The sequence below is a fragment of the Ammodytes marinus genome (genome assembly GCF_949987685.1).
Source record: "Ammodytes marinus genome assembly, chromosome: 1".
NCBI classification, from domain to species: Eukaryota; Metazoa; Chordata; class Actinopteri; order Uranoscopiformes; family Ammodytidae; genus Ammodytes; species Ammodytes marinus.
The window spans coordinates 31,732,871-31,751,767 of NC_137230.1; the positions used below are offsets into that span (position 1 = coordinate 31,732,871).

Genomic DNA, 18,897 nt, shown 5'->3' on the forward strand with positions numbered 1-18,897 from the left:
CCATGTTCACTCACTCGTTTTCAGTCTTCTTCTTCTTCCCTTTATTTGCTGGCGCGCTGCTGCGTTTCTTCTTTAGTGGAAGGCTGTGAAACCATTGGCTGTAGTATGAAGTGTGTCGCCCACATGCACACCCACACAAACGTGCACAGTGCATCAATGTGCGTGTGCAAACACAGGCAGCCACTGATAAAAGGCTGCTCCATGGTGCTACACAGGGTCCCTTTAATCTTTATAGTCATCTATCAAAGAAAAAAAAAAGGATAATTATTGGCTGGTTGCACACTCAAATTGGAAGATTCGGCAATGATTTGCTGCTTTTCTCTGGTCTAACTTTGTAAATGGAATATGCTTGTGGTTAGTGGGGTAGCTGGTTGAACAAAACAAGAATTGAAGACATCATATTGTGCTTTAGGAACATGTGTTTGGCATTTTACTCACTTTGAATGTGTCTATGTAGTAAACATTTGATCAAATTATCGTTAAATTATCTGGTCGGTCGGATGATGAAAATATGGCTGCATTCGCAATGTTTCTAAAAGACACACTTCATCATACTCTACATTTAACTTGTTCTTCACATGGCTTCAAGTGATTATTATCTTAATAAGCAATTAACCTAAGCACTGTTTCCTTGTTAAACTGATTATTTTTGGACTAGAAATAGTTAGAAAACTTTGAAAATGAACCCAAAGAAACGGCTTATTCTCACTGAACCAGACATGTTTTTTTGAGAAGCTGGAACCACGGAATGTAAGTGATGAATTGAGTGATTGTTTCAGCTCCATACTGTACAGGTTTCTATGCTATTCAGATCTGCAGCTCTGATATTCCGTACCTTCTGTCTGAACCACAGCAACACTTGTTCATTCTTTCCTCCCTTCCCTTCTTCCACCTTTTTCCTCCTCCACTCATCCCGTATTGGGCCATTCAAATTATTATGAATAGTGAGCAGCTGAAACTCCATCTGGCAAATCTGTTGCTGCTTAACATTCTTGTCACGAACACAAAATCTCACACACGCACACGCACACACACACACACACGGTCGGTCTTTCTGGCTGTAGCGTACAGTCTAACAGCCAGGCCGAGTGGACGGACAGCTTATGACATCTCCGTGACATGTGGCTGGTCCCTTAATGCTTCACTGCTGTACTCGTTTAATTGTGCTGTCACTCAACGAACCCCAGGAACGGAGAGATGGTGTTAAAGGAGGTAGAGGAGGACGGGACCTCCGAAGGGGTTCGGCAGCAGGAGCGCAACGTCTCCATTTGTGTTTAAGCTGTTTACGTTAACCTTCTCTTTCAATTTAAAGTACAGGGTTGGGCATAGGGGAGGCTCCTGGATTGAAGTCAGCTCTGCCCACTACATTTATTATTCTGTTTAGTCTGTAAAAGATTGGTTTCTGAAGCGTCAGCACATAGAGCAGATATTTTATTTCGTGATTTATGTAAGCCTTATTCAGTTCCTAAATTGACCTCCCCTCTAGGATTATACCAGGGCTGACTATGGGGCTTTTGTGGTGACCTTTGTCTTAAACCAAGAGTTTTTTTTTTGTTTTGTTTTTTTTACTGAGTGCAAACATGCTGGTTCTACATTGCTTTGCTATGTATATTCTTCGTGCAGCTGCAGAAATGTAATCTTTGGACGCTCCCGGTACAACCACAGCCCTGTGTTGTGGGTCCACTGAAGAGATCTTTTTTCTGCAGGAGTTGGTTCTAAAAAAAGAGTGTTGCTCAAATACACCTCACTGCTAGGTGTCTAGAGAAGAGTGAGCATAAGTTATGCCATTTCACCGCTTTGATTCTCCAGCTGGTCCACAGAGTCATGCTGAGAAGTTTCTTGCTCTGAAATTCTGTTTCTGCCTCAAGCAAATACATCTGACTATAAAGGTGTGTTGGGTGTGTGGGGGTGTGTGTGTCCTTCAAGTTTTTTTTATCCACTTCACACTTTGCGGGTGTGTGTTGCCGTGGACCTGTGGGAGTGTAGTGCCGAGTGTGAAATTGTTTGGGTCAGCAGTTCCGTTAGAAAAATGCGGAAAAACCACTCAAGTCAGCTGGACTTTGGTGCACTTTTATCAGTGCTGTTCTGTGTGTTCCTGTGCTTTGAGCGTCCAAAAATGAGAAGAGCCGCTACCGTAACAGCGTGGCTAAACGCAAATCAAAATCCAGGCAGAGAGAGGGTATGTCCTGAGCGGGCATCGCAGTAGGAAAAGATAATAATAGAAGAAGTGAGCAAATTCTAAAGGTGACAAGAGTCTGAATATATATATTATTATTTTTTTAAATATAAAATTTAAAAAACGTATGTGAAGGGACAAGAGCAGCTCTATTAAAAAACGATAATATGAGTCGTTTAACTAAATAAAAATGGAGATTATATACATCCATGTACACTTTCTAATAACCACAAGTGAAAGAGTCCCTGAATAGTCACTTTCTGCCTTTTTTAGAACAATGGAAGATTCAATCCAGAAGAATTTATATGTTCCACTTTGTCAGTTTTCCTATCAGAGCCTGTCTATTCTAACCCTCCATGTCCATCTTCCTCAGGTGACTACCGACCTGAAATCAAAGTGCACAGACTCCCACACAGGCACCTCCGCCTCCGCCCCGCTGGCTGCTGGGATCATCGCTCTCGCCCTTGAGGCCAAGTGAGTGCTTTTCAAAAAGTCTTACAACAAGTCTTCCCATTCACTTCAGCTGTACAACCCCACTCTAACCCTATCCCTGTCTGTGTTTGATTGAAATAATGTAAACCTATGGAAAAGAACAGTGGTAAAAACACACTTGTATTGATCACAATCATGATGTAAACTGTGGTAAATGTATTCGAGTGAAAGAAGAATCTCATCTATATGGACCATGTTCATAGCAGATAAAGGTCCAAACCATATCAATAACATACAGTTTACCAAATGATCATGTACATGTTTAAAGGTGTATGCATTGCAAAGGTCTAAAGTTAAAGTGTATAGTGTATAAAAAATGGGCCTTGGGCAACCTGCACTCAAATATTCAAAACGTCATGGTAATTTGAAATTAATGCCCCGCTGTTATCACTACTCTATCATTCGCTTTGAGGTTCTTTTTAAATGCAAATTTGTCATTTAGTGGATCAGGTAAACTAATTTTCTCCTTTTTCTTTGCTCAGGCGTTTACAAGACCGATTAGCGATCTAACTCTCTCGTTCAAAGACAGTTTTATTTTTAACTTCCCGTTTGCCGCGTGTTCATGCATCAATTCTGCTCGATTATCCCATTTCTGGAATGACTTTTTAACCCCTCTGCCCGACAGAGCTTTTTTGCAGTGCAGTTAGAATGATTAGTGCTCACGTCATTTCTCTAATCCTGTCACGCTGCACAAATGGAGGAACAAACATGGACGTCAGAACAGGCCTGAAAAATGACTAATTAGTCTTGTGGAGAAAACGAGAGGGGAAGCCGAGGGGAAAGGGATCGCAATTAGGAAGACATTTGATTTGAAAGTGACTGAGGAAAGTTACTACATCATTTACTACATCGGCAATAAGAATTATAGATGGGAAAGTTAAACCCAGTTATGACCTCCTGTAACTCTTCATTTGATGCCTCATCCATTCAAGGCTGATGGAGAATCACTTAGCACTCGAGGTTTTTCTCTTTAGTGGTACATCTCACAAAAGGTCAGAAATTGAGTTCAAACACATGTTGACTGCAGATTTACTGTGATTCAGGAAGGTATGCGCCTGGTGTTCTGAATTGAATCAGCTGGCCACCTGCAGGTTAACACAGTAGGACATATGCTAAGGTCTGTTTGGTCTGTTTGAGAGTGCCTCAACTTGATTTTTATGCCAGAGTCTTACTATGTGTGTGTGTGTCTCTTGTGTGTGTCTGTGTCTGTCTGTGTGCCTGTGTCTGTGTGTGTGCTTACATATACGCACATTCCAGTAAAAACCTGACCTGGAGGGACATGCAACATCTGGTGGTGCGAACTTCTCACCCTGCCCACCTGCTCACCAACGACTGGAGAACCAATGGGGTCGGACGTAAAGGTACGGCAACTCTCCCCAAGTTCACTTCCACAGATGCCTCGGAGGCTTATTAATATCTTATCCATCTAATAAACCAAGATTGTCATTAGACATGCGACGAGGGCCCCCCCCCCCCACAGAATTTGACAGGAGACAGTTATGTGAAAGTTTAAAACGGCAAATACTTGGTCTATAAAGTTGGAGTTGGGAGAAATTCACATATTTTTTTCCCCCACTTCTCTCTGCAGTGAGCCATTCATATGGATACGGTCTGCTGGATGCCGGGGCAATTGTACAGCTGGCAACGACCTGGCCCAGTGTGGGTCCACAGAGGAAATGTGTGGTCACCATGGTTAGTGAACCAAGGTTAGTACGCGCACACACATACAGACACACACACACACACACACACACACACACACATACACACACACACACACACACACACACACACACACACGCACCCACACACACACATGCACATGCGGTCACATGCACACACACAGCTGATCTTACCTCAAAACACATATTAGAAGTGTCGCCACATATTACTGCTGTCACTTAAAAATCCGACTGAAACTAATTAGAACTAAACAAATCATTTCAGCGGATTAATATGAATGCATTCCACGTAGCTTAATCCCAAACAACAGTGTAGCATTGATGTTGTCCTGCCGTTCATTTAAAGTTTCCTCTGCTGCTTCGCTGAAGTGACAAGCCATTTAACGAACTCAGCAAACAGCCTTCCCTTTGACCCACGAGTTTTTGTGTCAAATTGTGTTCAGCGTGGCTAGCTAGTTTTAGTAAAGAGACTATCGGTAGCCTATTTAACTGATGGAGCAGAGTGAATGGGCACTTAGTGGGTCAGGTGGTGTTGTAGGATGTATTTAAGAGGCGCCCCCTGCTGGAATACAAGTCACAGTCTGTCGCATTGATGGACACTTTGAACAGATGGTTATTGATCAGGATTGATTACTGTGGTGATTCATAAAGCACCTTACACACTATATACAAATGCTATGGTCACATATTGAAGCGTGTTTGAGTGTCTAGAAGGAACTTTGTCAATCGAATCAATTGTTAGTAATATTAATATTGTTTATTATTCATTTTCATTATTGATCTGCATTCTATTATACTGTAAAAAAGCAATAAAAAGTTGGTAGGTTTTTGCGTCATTGCAAAACATAGGCTTTTTAATCTTATTACTCTTCTATAATTGAGGTGTAATAGGATGTAAAGGATCTTGGTTCTTGAACATGTACTCACAACAAGGAACACTATGCAGCATGTAACGATGGCTGGTCTACCTCATCCGGAGGAGGCTTTCTAAACTTTGAAAGATTACCAGGAGACTAGGGGGTCGCTAATGAAAAAGGCTTTTGCGTTGCATTATGGGTATTGGGAGCTTGATCCTCATTAGAGAGCAAAAGTCGGGATGCGTCACGTCTTAAACCGTCTCGTGCGAGTCCACCCAATTTATCAAAGTGCAAAACGGAATCACTTGAGTAACCCTTTCAACCATTCGCTGACATGAGAAATTAGTTTTACGGGAGGTGTCCTGGCTATGTCTGCTGCAGCACACACAGGGGGTAACAAACCGTTTAACACAAACCTCTGATAAAAACCCATCAAATATGAAGGCAGGAACCAGGGATCTGCAACGCAGACGTGATCAGGAAGTTAATGTCATAGAGATTTACAGCAGTGAAGACAGCATTAGAAACAATTCACAGTAAATACATTATGTAGATTGGTTTGGTTTGACTTAAACTGTGATTAAAGCTGTACTGATGAGATAAGCCCGGATGTTTGAGACACTGGTCCATGAAAAAGCGTAGGTGTGGTAGATGCTTGTAGACAACGGAGCTGTCATGCTTTGCTGCAGTGACATATTATGTCTACATCTTTTGTGTGTGTGTGTGTGTGTGTGTGTGTGTGTGTTTGTCTGTGTGTGCATCTGCGTGAGTGTGTGTGCGTCTACAGACACTCCACTCAGCTTGAGACAAAGCATTTTAAAACAAAGACAATAACAATATGTCAGTTATTTTCGTTTTTTCACTATAGGATATATTCCCTCTTTTTTTCTGGCCTTGCGTCCTAAACACAGTCACATTCATTTTGTCTTCATTGTGTATTCCCTGTCACCCCTCTTGCTACGTTTGAGAGTTCTGTCTTCTTTTTACTGCGGCTCTAAGATGCTCACAGCAGATGGTTGGGAGCGTCTGGGAGCAGCAGTCAAGGCAGGTTATTCAATTTACATTTTAGGTGTTTAGCTGACTCATTTATCCAGAGTGAGTGGGGAATACTTGGACAGGTACTGTAGGTGCTCGGTGACTTTCTCACTGTCAAATAACATCAGAATTTTGACATTGTCCTCAAAAAGGAGACTTTTGCAGGGAAAGGGTTCTGTATTGAAGAGATACTGTACTACATCATTATGACTGTAATGTGCGTGGAAGTGTGTGTCTAACCAAATAAATCAGATTACCGGCTTTGCTAGATATTTCTTGTCTATTGTTTCAACATTACAGAGTGACCAACTCCAAGTTCTGTGCACACTTTGTTCTTCAAGACTTTAAGTGGATTTACCCAATTTAATGCAATTTACCACCACGACTGCTGAATGCTGGGTAAAAGTGTTGGTTCAGAAAGTGATTTATGATTTTAGAAGCACCCAGTTCTTTCTCAAGCTTGCTCGCCACAAAAACCGATTGGCAATTCTAAAGGCTTTGGCGGGCTCCCCAGAGTATTTTTTTTCTGTGTTGGCTCCGAAAAGCTTTTTATACACTGGATTAAAATACACATCAGCATCTCCACGCTCTTATTGCTGGGAATTGATCTCATTTAAAGTAATTTAATAAACTTATTCCAATAAGTGTGTGTGTGATGTGGTAGATTTTTCATAAAGCATTGGAGCGGATCTGCTGAGCGTGGCTGCATGCCAGAGGCAAAACAAACACATTTGAGCAGAAGGATCTAGCGACTAAAAAACCAATAATGCAGCGTGCAATGTTTGGCTTGTGTCTTGTTTCCGTGGTGCTGAACAGAGAAATGTTCTTTAGCTTTTGGGAAAGAGTGTGTACCGACATCACTGCAGCTGCTGCTCAAGTTGTCGTTTTACTCTCTTGATTACTTTTCCTAATTTTCTGGTTGATTTTCCACAGTGACTTAATAGCCATACTTGGGAGTCGCATGTTTGTAGCACATCCCCTCCGCCTCTGTCTCTCTCCCTGTGTGCTTGTTGTAAAACCAGATGCCGTGCCTCCAACAGTGCCTCAAATTGTCCCCCTTCTCTCCCCACACCTTAAATCACAGGTGCCCGCACCGCAGCCGTCAACCCGGGCAATGATAAATCAATTTTGCTTGCCATTTGTATGAATTTCCATTTCCTTCTCCCATATTTTCTGTCATTCCTACCTAGAATTCTCACATATTGCAGTGGCCCCAACATGCAAATGTGGAGGTGCTGTGTCGCTGCCAATTTTCATCATAAAATAATAATGTGGACACAGTCTCTGTGGGACTGGTTGGCGCCTAGAAAAAGGGCTCTGAATTAACATTTTCCAAGATGATTTCCATGTGAGGCCGCCATAAAGGTCAAAGGCGTTTATGTAGTCCATTAATGCGTCAAGAGAAACCGTGTGTTTAAAACAGCATGACAGGGGATACTAATCACACCATATCCAATCTGTAATTTGGGCACCTCGGTGTCACTAAAACCCAGTGCCTTTTGCTTCCCTTTAGAATTGTTGTAGTTGCGGGGTAATCTCCTAAGCCGATTTGGGGCGGAGAGAGAAATAAGATGTGGACGCTTTAGTTCCACAGAGGACACTGGAGCTACAGGTTGGGAGACATTAATCCTTTTCAAGGCCACAAACTCTCCACTCCTCATAAGCTCACAAACTGGCCAGGAGCAAAATGTCACACAGCGATCTGGAGTGTTGCTTATCCTATCTGCAACCTCAGGAAGGAGAGCCAGTAATGATTTCAGCAGCACACACAACAACAAGCTATAGACAATATATGTCCACTGTCTCAATGCGTCTTCTTTAAATGTAGGTTTTTTTTTCTCATGTTTTTGACAGGAACATCGGCAGCCACTTATCGATTAACATGAGTGTGGACGCGTGCTCCGGGACAGACAACCACGTGACGTCGTTAGAGCACGTCCAGGCCCGGCTCACCCTGTCCTACAACCGCAGGGGGAACCTGGCCATTCACCTCATTAGTCCTGCTGGTACACGCTCCACAATGCTCCACCCCAGGTAACAAACACACACACACACACACACACACACACACACACACGTACACACATACATGTACACACACACACACACACACACACACACACACACACACACACACACACACACACACACACACACACACACACACACCAACGCTCAGACAACAAAGGAAAAAGTAGGGAAAAGTAAACCGTTAACAATCCTTGCTGCTTGTCATTTTCCCCACAGGCCTCACGACTACTCATCAGAAGGTTTTAATGACTGGGCCTTTATGACCACCCACTCCTGGGACGAGAACCCTAAAGGGGCGTGGACCCTGGAGATTGAGAACGTGGCTGGTGCAAGTGACTACGGTAAAGGACGTTTGTCATTTGTATGAGAGATTCCAGAAATTGTGGGGGTTTCTATATGGTACATATTTATATATAAATAAATAAATTGAAATAAAAAAGACAAGAATATCCTTCAAGTAGTTAACCTACTTCACACTGTGTGGGTGTGTTGCTAAGGAATCAAAGGAATGCAGTGCTTAGTGTGAAGTTGTTTGGATCAGCAGTTCTGTAGAAAACAGAGAAAACGGTTTTGAGCCAATTGCTACCATTAACGGCAAGAATCGACCCACAACAAAATTCCTAGTTACACCAGGGCATTGCACTAATGGAATAATAAATAGTGATGTCTGATTTGCAAAGCAGTGGTAGCGCTGTGTTGAAAACTTTAAAAAATAAGTTTCTCAGAAAATGCAACAGAAGCAAATACATTAAATCAAGTAATCTATTAATCAGCTGATTGTTTTCTAACAAATTAAGAGTTTGTTAGCACACACACACACACACACACACACACACACACACACACACACACACACACACACACACACACACACACACACACACACACAATTGCACAATCTGTCAGTAGAGATACAGGCAGGTAAAATGGGACAAGACAGAGGGGTATGACATGCAACAGTTGGATTTACACTAGGGGTGTTGCCGTCACGCGGTACTGTGTTAAGCTAACCACTCAGTCACCAGAGCCAGATTAAAATGGCTCTCCCTGAATGTTACTCAACACATGTATTAATCCTGTTGAGTCTAGAGTTCAGATCAAGGGTTAAAGGTTTAGCACTAAGCGATTTCAGATCAAGAGGCTCCTGGAACCAAAGTGCCTATGCTCTTATTCTCTTCATTGGAGCTGGGCAGCTGATTCCTGGTAGTTTTCTTGTAGAAGGGACACACCGTTGGGGAGTGGTGAACTACATGTTATTTAAACTGGTATCTTAATAACTACATTTTGCAGTATCTTTCTGGTAGTTCAACTTCATTCATATTTTCATAGTGGTTCAAGTAGTTAAATTATTGTTGTCATTTATGTGCAGTTGACTTCTAAATCTACAAACGTTTTGGGGCCATAAGAGGAAACCGTTGCTTCTCTCGTTGAAACCCCATTGATAAACCCCAGTTAATAGGAAATCCAGTTATGTCTTTTCTGACAAAAATGTGACATTCCTTGCAATTTACTTGTGAAAAGTTCAGATGGGACTGTTATTTAAATCACATTGTTTGGTTTATGTATGACCTGTTAAAAACAAATTGGCATTTATTAGATTCTACAATAAACCCACTGGCATTTTTGCCTGCATGTGAAGATTTTGTATCATATTTGGTTATGATTTCATATCACATGAGCATTGTCATCTTCTTTCAATGTGAAGTCATTGGTAGTTTGCTAAGCTATGCTTCAGAGTTTGTTCCCCCCAACACTGTGTGTACACTCCACTCATAATGTTTGCACTTCAATCCTCCACCAACAAATCCGTCTGCATGTGGACGTAGCCGGTTTACCCACAACACAGTATTCACAAGCCCAGAAAGCCCAGAGAAAACAGGTCTAGATAAAGGTCCCGCACCGCCCTCCTTGGTAAGAAGTAATTTACTAAAGTGGAACCTGTCACAAGGCCTCACACTTGAATGAATCCTGAGAGACGAGCACTTCATAACACTCTTATGAGGCCCAGAGTGAAGCCACGCTGTCTTTTTAAGTGCGGCAAATCTCAAGGACTTGTTTTCGGTCACTTTATGCAGAGGAGTTACAACAACGAGAGGACACGTTTATAAAAATCTACCCTAGGGAGCGTTAGAGCCTCACTGTTTTTGACAGGCCAACTGCTTCCCAGTTAAATTGGAGTTTTAATAGACAACAAAACATGTTGGAAACCACAGATATAAATATATTAAAGCCAAAATATCCCAATAATACTGAATAAAGCCAAAGAACTAATAAACCAACCTAATAAAAAAACACTCAAATTTCAAAATGTTATTGATAACAAAACTATTCAAATTGTGTTCAGAGCAACTAATCAACTATTGACATGTAGTATTCTGGAGTTGTTCCCTGCAATGCCAACATTCACTGTATTACTACCAAGGGTGTTTAGTCTGTGGAATAACAGAAGGGATGAGAAGACATTTTTTTATTAAAAGTTAAAAAAAAAATATATATCTTTTCTGTTTTGTCATTTCTTGTTTGTGGACTTTTAGATTTTGGTTCATCTTTTTCTATTATTTTGTTCTTATTTTGTCGCTAAAATATGGATTTTTCTAAGCCGACCAAGTTAAATATAATGGACACTGGTGGCTGCAAATTGAATTTTCATTTCCCATGAATAATTTATAATAATTTAAATAAGAGGGGATAGGAACAGAACAGATTTTAACCTCTTCCTAACCCTTTTTTAACCTGAACAATATTGTTTATTTGAGTCGATCATTTGTTCTGTATATATTGCTGAGGATCCCATTTGGTTCTGAATTTGTGTTTGTATTTTTTTAACATGTTCGTCAAGTCAAGTCAAACTTTATTGTCAATTCTGATACATGTAAGACATACACAAGAATTGAAATGAAGTTTATCATCGACCCACGGTGCAAGAGGAACAATAAAATAAAACAAAGTAGAATAAGATAAAGATAAACAATATATAAAATATTTACAGTAAATACATTCTAAATACTAAAACGGTATATATAAAATAGAATAGGAAGTAAAAAGTAAATCAATTAAATTGAAATGTGATGAACAATATTTACAATATGAGCAACTGGATGTACATTTCAAGGGCATTTTGACGTGCAGGCTGAGTATGAATGAATAGATTAAGAGTTCTTGGTTCAAAGTTCAATAAATTGACAACAAAAAGATTTCACATTTCCATCTCCATCCCTCCACTCAGGCACTCTGACACAGTTCACCCTGGTGTTGTACGGTACTGGCTCCCCCTCCACCAGCTCGTCTGAAGAGGCTCAGCCCGCCAACGGCAGCTGTAAGACCCTGGACCTGAGGCAGATCTGCATCGGTAAGACCCAGCCCTACACTCTATGCCCTATACTACAGGAAGGTATTGTCAAACCAGCTGAGGGGAGGGGTGGGGGATAGTGTGGCTACTGAATCGTGAAGCAAGCCTGGATATCCTGAGGAGAACTGGATCAAATATGCTGCCATATGTGCTCAGCTGCATCTGTTTTCATTGTGTGTCTCTCTACTCTAGTTATTTTTTCAAAGTCACGCAATTATCTTGGTCGAGCTCTTCCGGCATTCATCGGGCCATTATGGAGCGTTATAGTCAGTATTTAATAATCTTATTTAAATTGAATGGTGTGCATAACTAGCTGTGTCCTATGTAATCCAAACACAGCTATAGGCAAGGTCTCAAGATGCTATTGACAGAGCACCGACACAGTGTGAAGTTTGAAACGGTGACAGTCTGCCCCCTACAGGCTGTCATAGGTACCTACACACTGACCAATAAGAACATAGAACATTGTCATTAGAAGGTGAACTGAACTGAATTATCATATATTTTATAATCTTGTGTCGTGTATTGCACATTGCTCTCTGACTGCGGGCCTCACAACTGTACATTTCTTTGGTTTTGAAGTTGTTGAAAAACCTCGGCAGTAAATTAGATTTCTTTTCCTCCTTCTGTCGGCTCGCGCTCCTGTTTTCAGCTCTGTTGCCCCCACCATACACACTCTGTTAATTGCCTCGGTAGGCAATGGTCTGCATCTGGACCGCCTGCATATGGAAATGAGTGTGTTGACTCGAACATGCTGCTCTCAGCATATAAATTGCAAAGCTTTTAGTTAGTTTTTGTTGTTGTTGTTTTTGCAGTGGTATAGGGCAACACTCGGTATAAAGAGAATATAATATTCATAAGTATGTTTTAAAAAGTGGATAATTGCTTGAAAATAAAAGTTCTTATTTACTTTATTACCTTAGAATGAGCCTTTTATATTTACATAGGATCGAGCATAGGTGCGAAATGCGCCTGTTGGAAGACCAAGAAGAAGTACTATAGAATAAATAAACTAAATACATCTTCACCTCATCACTTGATATTGTGTATATACTTGAGCCAGTGGTGGATGGGTGGGTAGCTTCTTGTCCTTGATGGCCAACGTAGCTTCTGTAAATTCTCCAAACACGAGGGGTTAGCAAGGCAGAGTTGCAATCTACACATTATTCCACACTGCAACTTTTCAAAAAAGAAAAAAAAATACCTTGAACCTCTTTCTCACAATTCTAAGACAGCAAACAACTCATGGCTGAATAAACACTGAACTGTCTGACGGCAGGAATCCTGCTTCTCTGTTTGTCTGACTCATACAAGGATGTACAAGGTGTTGGTGTCTGTATGTCTGTTTATTTATTCCACTTTTGTTTCTTTCGTTTTTACAGAGTGCAACGCCGGCTACTACCTCTTCCAGCAGACGTGCATTAAAGAATGTCCGTCGGGCTTCTCTGTGGGCTCCCAGCCTCTCAACTACACGGTGGGGAACTCCATCCCTCCCGCCTCTGTCCCGGCCTGCCTGCCCTGCCCGTCTCCCTGCCTGACCTGCAGCAGCCTCAGCTCCTCTGCCTGTCTGTCCTGTCTGCCTCACAGCTCCCTGGACCCCATCACCGGCACCTGCCTGCACCTCAACCAGTACATGCGCGAGTCGCCCGGAAGCTTCATGGTGGGCCAAGGGAACCAAGAATCTCACCTCCAACTAGTGTCGCGGCTACCCATCACTATTGCAGTTCTCAGCTGCATGGCCATTATAGCCACATTCGCCGGGGTCTTTTTGATGTTGCAGCTGCGTTCAGGCGCACAAATCAAGCTGCCGTCCATGGAGAATGGAGGTGGTATCGGAGGCATCGCGGGCAGCTTTAGCCTGGGCGGGAACAGGGTGGTGTCGTACCGCGGCATCCCGACAATGTGGGGGGACGAAGGGGTGAACACGGACTCTGACAACGAGGAGTTTGACGTCCATAACGAGAGGACTGCCTTTATCAAAACACAAAGTGCTCTTTAATGCCCCCAGCCCTCCACGTCCTTTTTCTGTCCTGCTTTGAAAGGTTGGGTCAGCGATTCTGGAGAACGCTTGTTGTCAAAATCACTTTTTATTTTCAGAATCAGTGAATATCTGGTCACGGTCCATACTATGTGTGCGATCAACTAGCTGTCAACTAGAGGCTTAAAAGAAATGTGGTCTTAATACTCTGCATAGGCTCTGTTGACTGGTTTCTAAACAATGGGTACTACCAGTACGGACAGGTAGCGGATCGTTAGGAGATATTCACTGATTTTGACAAAAAATGATTTTGACAGCAAGCCATCTCCAGAATGGCTGGCTCCACCTGTAAGATCCCCTCATCCCCCCCCCCCCCCCCCCCACTCGTCTGATGATTCGGGGCCGTGGTAACTGTCCGTTCACAGCCTTCTACTGGTTTCATCTCTCATTCCTTTTTCTCTTGTTTTCTTCGTCTTACCGGGTTTTCCCTCCAAGTCGTGCTTCAGGATCCGGTCTTCCTCTGTGGACCTGATGGGAAGCTGTCTGTCAGAGCTCGGCACGGATCGGGCTTTTTGCTCTGATCACACTTGGACGCATTTCTATTAAAACTAGCTCTCCTCCCTCCTCTTGCCCTCAATCACTAACAGTGTCTGTCTGTGCACAGTCCATTTTACCCTCCGGCTTTTGTTAAAGCAAACAAATGATTATTATTTGCATTCTTCCTCTTTTCTATCCCTCTCTCTCTTTCTCAAACACACTCTCTCTGTCTCTCTCTCTCTCCCTCCCTCCCTCCATTAGTCTCAGTGCAGTAGCCGGACGAGATTGTTGAATGTGTTGAGGTCAAGATGTGTGCATGTGTGAATGTGAGCGTATACATCGTGTGTGCGTGTGGCCCTTTTTTTATATAGAAGCTAAAGCTGGTCCCATTTAGTGCTTTAACCCAAAAGTGATAACAAAACATTGTACTATGAGGCTTGAAATCAGATTTGGAAACATCGATTCTCTCCGAGGTGTTATTTAGTGGCATCAACGTCCAAAATCGGTTCAGAAAAGAGCCACTTATCTGTCGCCATTCCCATTTTGAAAACACACCAATCAAAAGCGTAATAGCTGTCGAAGGAAATGTCCAGACACTAATGGTTTATGATTGTGTGTCAGTGGTCCAAGAAACACAGCAGTCTGCCAGGGAGCTCTCTGTATATGCCATCTTTCCTTTTAAGGTGACAAAATGCTGTATTTGCTATAAACGAGATCCACCTCTCACACATTCTTAGTAATTGATCGAGGTGTGACAGAGTAGTGAAAGAATTCTTCTTCTTCATTGTGCACTTCAACAAAAAGTCGAAATGTTGTTAAAACGTTAATAAAACACATACGATGCATCTTTGCTACAACCTCATTGTTACCATAACGAGACGTCCTCCAAGCTCAACTTCTCTGTATATAAGAGTGAATGTAATGAATATTTTTCTCTTGGGTGTTCCCCTTTGTAGACGGTCCCTGTGCTCTCGTCTCACAGTCCGCTGCACATACAGGGCAATGTCATTAGTCAAGCTTGGAGGACATCTGGTTTCGTTAAAAATGAGGTTGTAGCCCATTGTCTGCCTTATGACAATAGTAACGATGCATCCCTTTGTGTTTTTGAACATCTTGCCCGTGAGTTATTGATCCCGGAAGTTCCAATCAACAAATATCTTTCCAACTTTTCAGCAGTCTTGAACTGTTGAGTTTAGTATTGACATTTCAACTTTTTTCTTGGAAGTGTATAAAAAATTCCTCCTCTCTATTTTGTTTTCTCTCTCCCTTGGCCCTGATACTATTCTGTAAAGATGGGCTTGTGCAAACTAGAAACATTATACCGGGCCCATAACCTCACACAAAAACCTCACACATTTAAAAGAAAATGTAATGAGAAACTACACACCACTCCATCAGCCCTGAGGCACAGTCTCTTCCACAGATATTTAATTTCTGTGTCTGTCTGACGTGCTCACATGGCTGGGCTGAGAGAGAGAGAGACAGACAGCCGGGGAGGCGCTGAACAATATGTGAGAGTTGAGCAGGAGAGCTCCTCAGAGCAGCTGGCAGGTGCTGTCTTACCTGTGATTGATTTGTCGGCAGAGCACACGCAACACATCGATGCCTCCTCTTTTTTTTTCTCTCTTTTTCGGGCGCACAATGGCACTACACACACACATCACACACGTCTCATGTCCTAACGACTGTCACTTTGTCTGTGTGTGTGTGTGTGTGTGTGTGAGTGTGTGTGTGTGTGTGCGCGTGTGTGTCTGTGTGTGAGTGTGTGAACTGCTTATGAGGTGGAGCATTGTTTATCTGCTCTCCCGAGGTGAAGCTTTTCCTTTCTGCTCTCTTTTTCAAATCTTAAAATACTGTTTAAAAAAAAAAAAAAAAAAAAAAACTTTGCTACTCCACGTCTCATCAGCGTCTCTTTTACCCCCGAGGTCTTCATCTATTCTGGATTTCAGATGATCTCTTCCGTAAATAATTATATTCTGAATGATAGTGCGGAAACTATTTATTCAGAGAGAATTTTAATCATAGCTTTAGGGAAGATTGTTTTAAGGTGATTTTTCTTCCGGGGATGGTTATCATCAGAAGATACGCCTCTCGTGATTAAATCCAGAGTAGCCATTTTGAATCCATTGATCGCTTTTCTTTCTTTTTTTTTCTACTATGTTGAAATGATTTTTTTATAATTTCCTTTTTTCTTCTTTTTTTTTTAGTACAAAAAAGCGTGGAGCTTGCTGAGAGAGGTTGTCATGGTGATGCGATGCATACAGAACAGCAGCTGCTCATCCGTCTTTATCTACCTCTCATAGCATTCAGCGAGGTTTCATACGTCACGTTGAACGATGACAGAGGTCACACAGCGTATGTTGGTCAGATATGAGAATGGAACGCTTCCACGGGAAAAAGATTTAGGGGCGATAGCAGCAAGCGTGTGAGTGAAATTTATGTTTTGGAAGAAAAACCTGCAATTGAAAGTCAGAAACTGTAAAGCTGCTGTGTAAATTCTCCTATCTCTCCTACAATTTATTGCCTTTTAGGAACAGGCATTCATGGGCGGTCACACCTGGGCTTTCAAACCTGTTATTGGAAATGGAATGGGTGGCAGGGATTGTCCATAGATCTTGTTTGCCAGCAGTTAGGTGGCTAAATCAACTTGAAATTGTTTGGGGACGTTTGTTTTCCTCACCTCTCATTCTTATAGCTGGTGGGCGCAATTCCTCTTTGTTCTTAAAGTTAATGTCACTGACAATCAAAAAAAATCCTTGTTCTGAAGCCAGGAAAGGTGCATGAAGCACACAAAAAACAGTTGTAATCTAACCACTTGTGTTGGAAATCCTTCTCAGAAGGTATTTATTCAGAAATATGCAATCGGTTTTAAACATGAGTTGCAAAAGTGTGCTCATAGCTAAAGCGAAAAAATCTAAAAAGGGTAGAGAATCAGGCGCTTCAAACCGATACCTTCCAACATGCTGTTTTCCAAAGCAGGAAGACAGATTGGTTTGTATTCTCTCAAACACAGCACTGAGCCAGGCAGCCTAATTCATCTCAGATGGCCGGTGCAGGTGTGTAGCACATTTGGCTTATCGCAGCAGTTTCGCACCAGGACGCACTAAACTGGATTGGAAAGCGAGCCGAGCGCGTGGATTAAGAGAAAGTGCCCTCCAAAGCAACAAAAGGCTGATGCTGGCTGCGGTGTAACGAGCGTGTGCTGCATCGCTTTATGTGATGCACTCTAGTGCCTACTGCCATTTAGGCTTTGATGAGCCCACGTTTAAGGAGAGAAAGCTAATTTACATACAGCAACAAACAAATCCTATTGACTTCCCAGCTTGGTGCAAAGTATGTAAACAGCAGATAACGAGCGTCAAAATTGCTTCCATTAATTATTCTTTCTTCGACTCCAGAAGAACTCTATAATGTGAGACAATTTGTTGCAATCACTCTTTGACTAATTGATGCTCAGTCTTGTCACCATTATATCCATTGTGAAATCTTCCATTACACAAATGATGTATATTGCTTCCATAAAGGATACAAATGTGTCCTTCAAGTGCAGCAGTTTTGAGGCGTTCAGACAGTTTCCGTCGCACAAAATGATTTATCCCTCTCTTAGCTTGATGTCGTATTCACTACAGAATGATAACTTGATGATCTCCGAGGGTGGTGCATTCAAGTGTTCAAACTTTTTAAGGAAATCGTGAAAGCAGGCAAGCATTAAGAAGCCGGTGCTTCCAAAGGCACACGGGAGCTGCTGAAAACCATTAGCAGCCGGCTCACTCTTTCCCTGTACGAATGTGAGGGAAACTACACACTAAAAAGGAAAGGAAAAAGTAGTTCTCTAGTTGTGTCAGAAAGCAACTCGTTACTATAATGCCACCGTGACACTGGCACTTAAGTGTGAAGCCTTTTGGTGTAGAAAGAGAAGAAAAAATCCTGCTCACTGCAAACTGTCTCCTCTGCTTGTTAAGGAAAGACTTCACTCGTTGGAGCCACGGAGGGCTTTTTCTTTTTACATTTGATTTATTAAATGTGGAGCTCGATGTTGCCTCGGGGTCCTGCCTTAGGATGTATTGTCTGAAGTGATCAATATGAAGTTGGATGGAGTTAATAGGAGCAATATCTTTGGCATGACCAAAGACAATCACTTTTAAATGCTGTCTATTTAGTGTTACGTTGTGTTGCGTGCAGGTTGACACACAGTCCATCCAACCCCTTCACATCGTATTCAAAATGTTTCGTTGAATATCAATCATCTCTGCCTTTTTTTTTTTTCTTTTTTTTTTTGGAAGATCTGCCCCCGTATGTTGAGCAGCTGTGAAGGGAGGAGGTTAGAATGTATCCCATCTCCATTAACTTAAGGGCTGAATCGGATGTGTGTGTGTGTGTGTGTGTGTGTGTGTGTGTGTGCGTATGTGTGTGCACATGCTTGTTCTAATGTAAATGAAACACTCTGTGATTGTGTTTAGGGGGGGGGGGGGGGGGTGAGTGGGTGTACTACAGTTAGTGGAGCGGCCTCGTCTCTTGGTGAAGGTTCCTGGTCCCGTGGCTGCACACAGTATACCTTACAGATTTGTGACCTAAGGAATAATGTACATGAATGACTATCTTACATGGGACATAACTCTAAAAATAAGGCCTATTTTTGTACTATATGAATGGTGCAGTGTCATTTTCTTGTAATTTAAAGATTTTTTTTTTTTTGCTCTTGTTTTTTCTCCTTTTTATTTAATTGATGTCAATTATAGATTATACTAAAAAAAAATAAA

The 18,897-nt window shown here is 42.0% G+C and overlaps 1 protein-coding gene across 2 annotated transcripts in view; it reads left to right on the plus strand.

The window, feature by feature from the left end:
• Nucleotides 1-18,572, plus strand: part of furina (furin (paired basic amino acid cleaving enzyme) a) — a 94,434-nt gene extending 75,862 nt beyond the window's left edge. For both annotated transcript variants that reach the window (XM_080030629.1, XM_080030628.1), the window contains exons 10-16: nucleotides 2,550-2,650; nucleotides 3,926-4,029; nucleotides 4,257-4,374; nucleotides 8,097-8,276; nucleotides 8,490-8,614; nucleotides 11,500-11,622; nucleotides 13,005-18,572. In XM_080030629.1, the coding sequence (XP_079886755.1) occupies nucleotides 2,550-2,650; nucleotides 3,926-4,029; nucleotides 4,257-4,374; nucleotides 8,097-8,276; nucleotides 8,490-8,614; nucleotides 11,500-11,622; nucleotides 13,005-13,621 (1,368 nt within the window). In that variant the 3' untranslated portion in view covers nucleotides 13,622-18,572. The remainder of the gene's footprint in view (nucleotides 1-2,549; nucleotides 2,651-3,925; nucleotides 4,030-4,256; nucleotides 4,375-8,096; nucleotides 8,277-8,489; nucleotides 8,615-11,499; nucleotides 11,623-13,004) is intronic.
• Nucleotides 18,573-18,897: the final 325 nt, after the last annotated feature.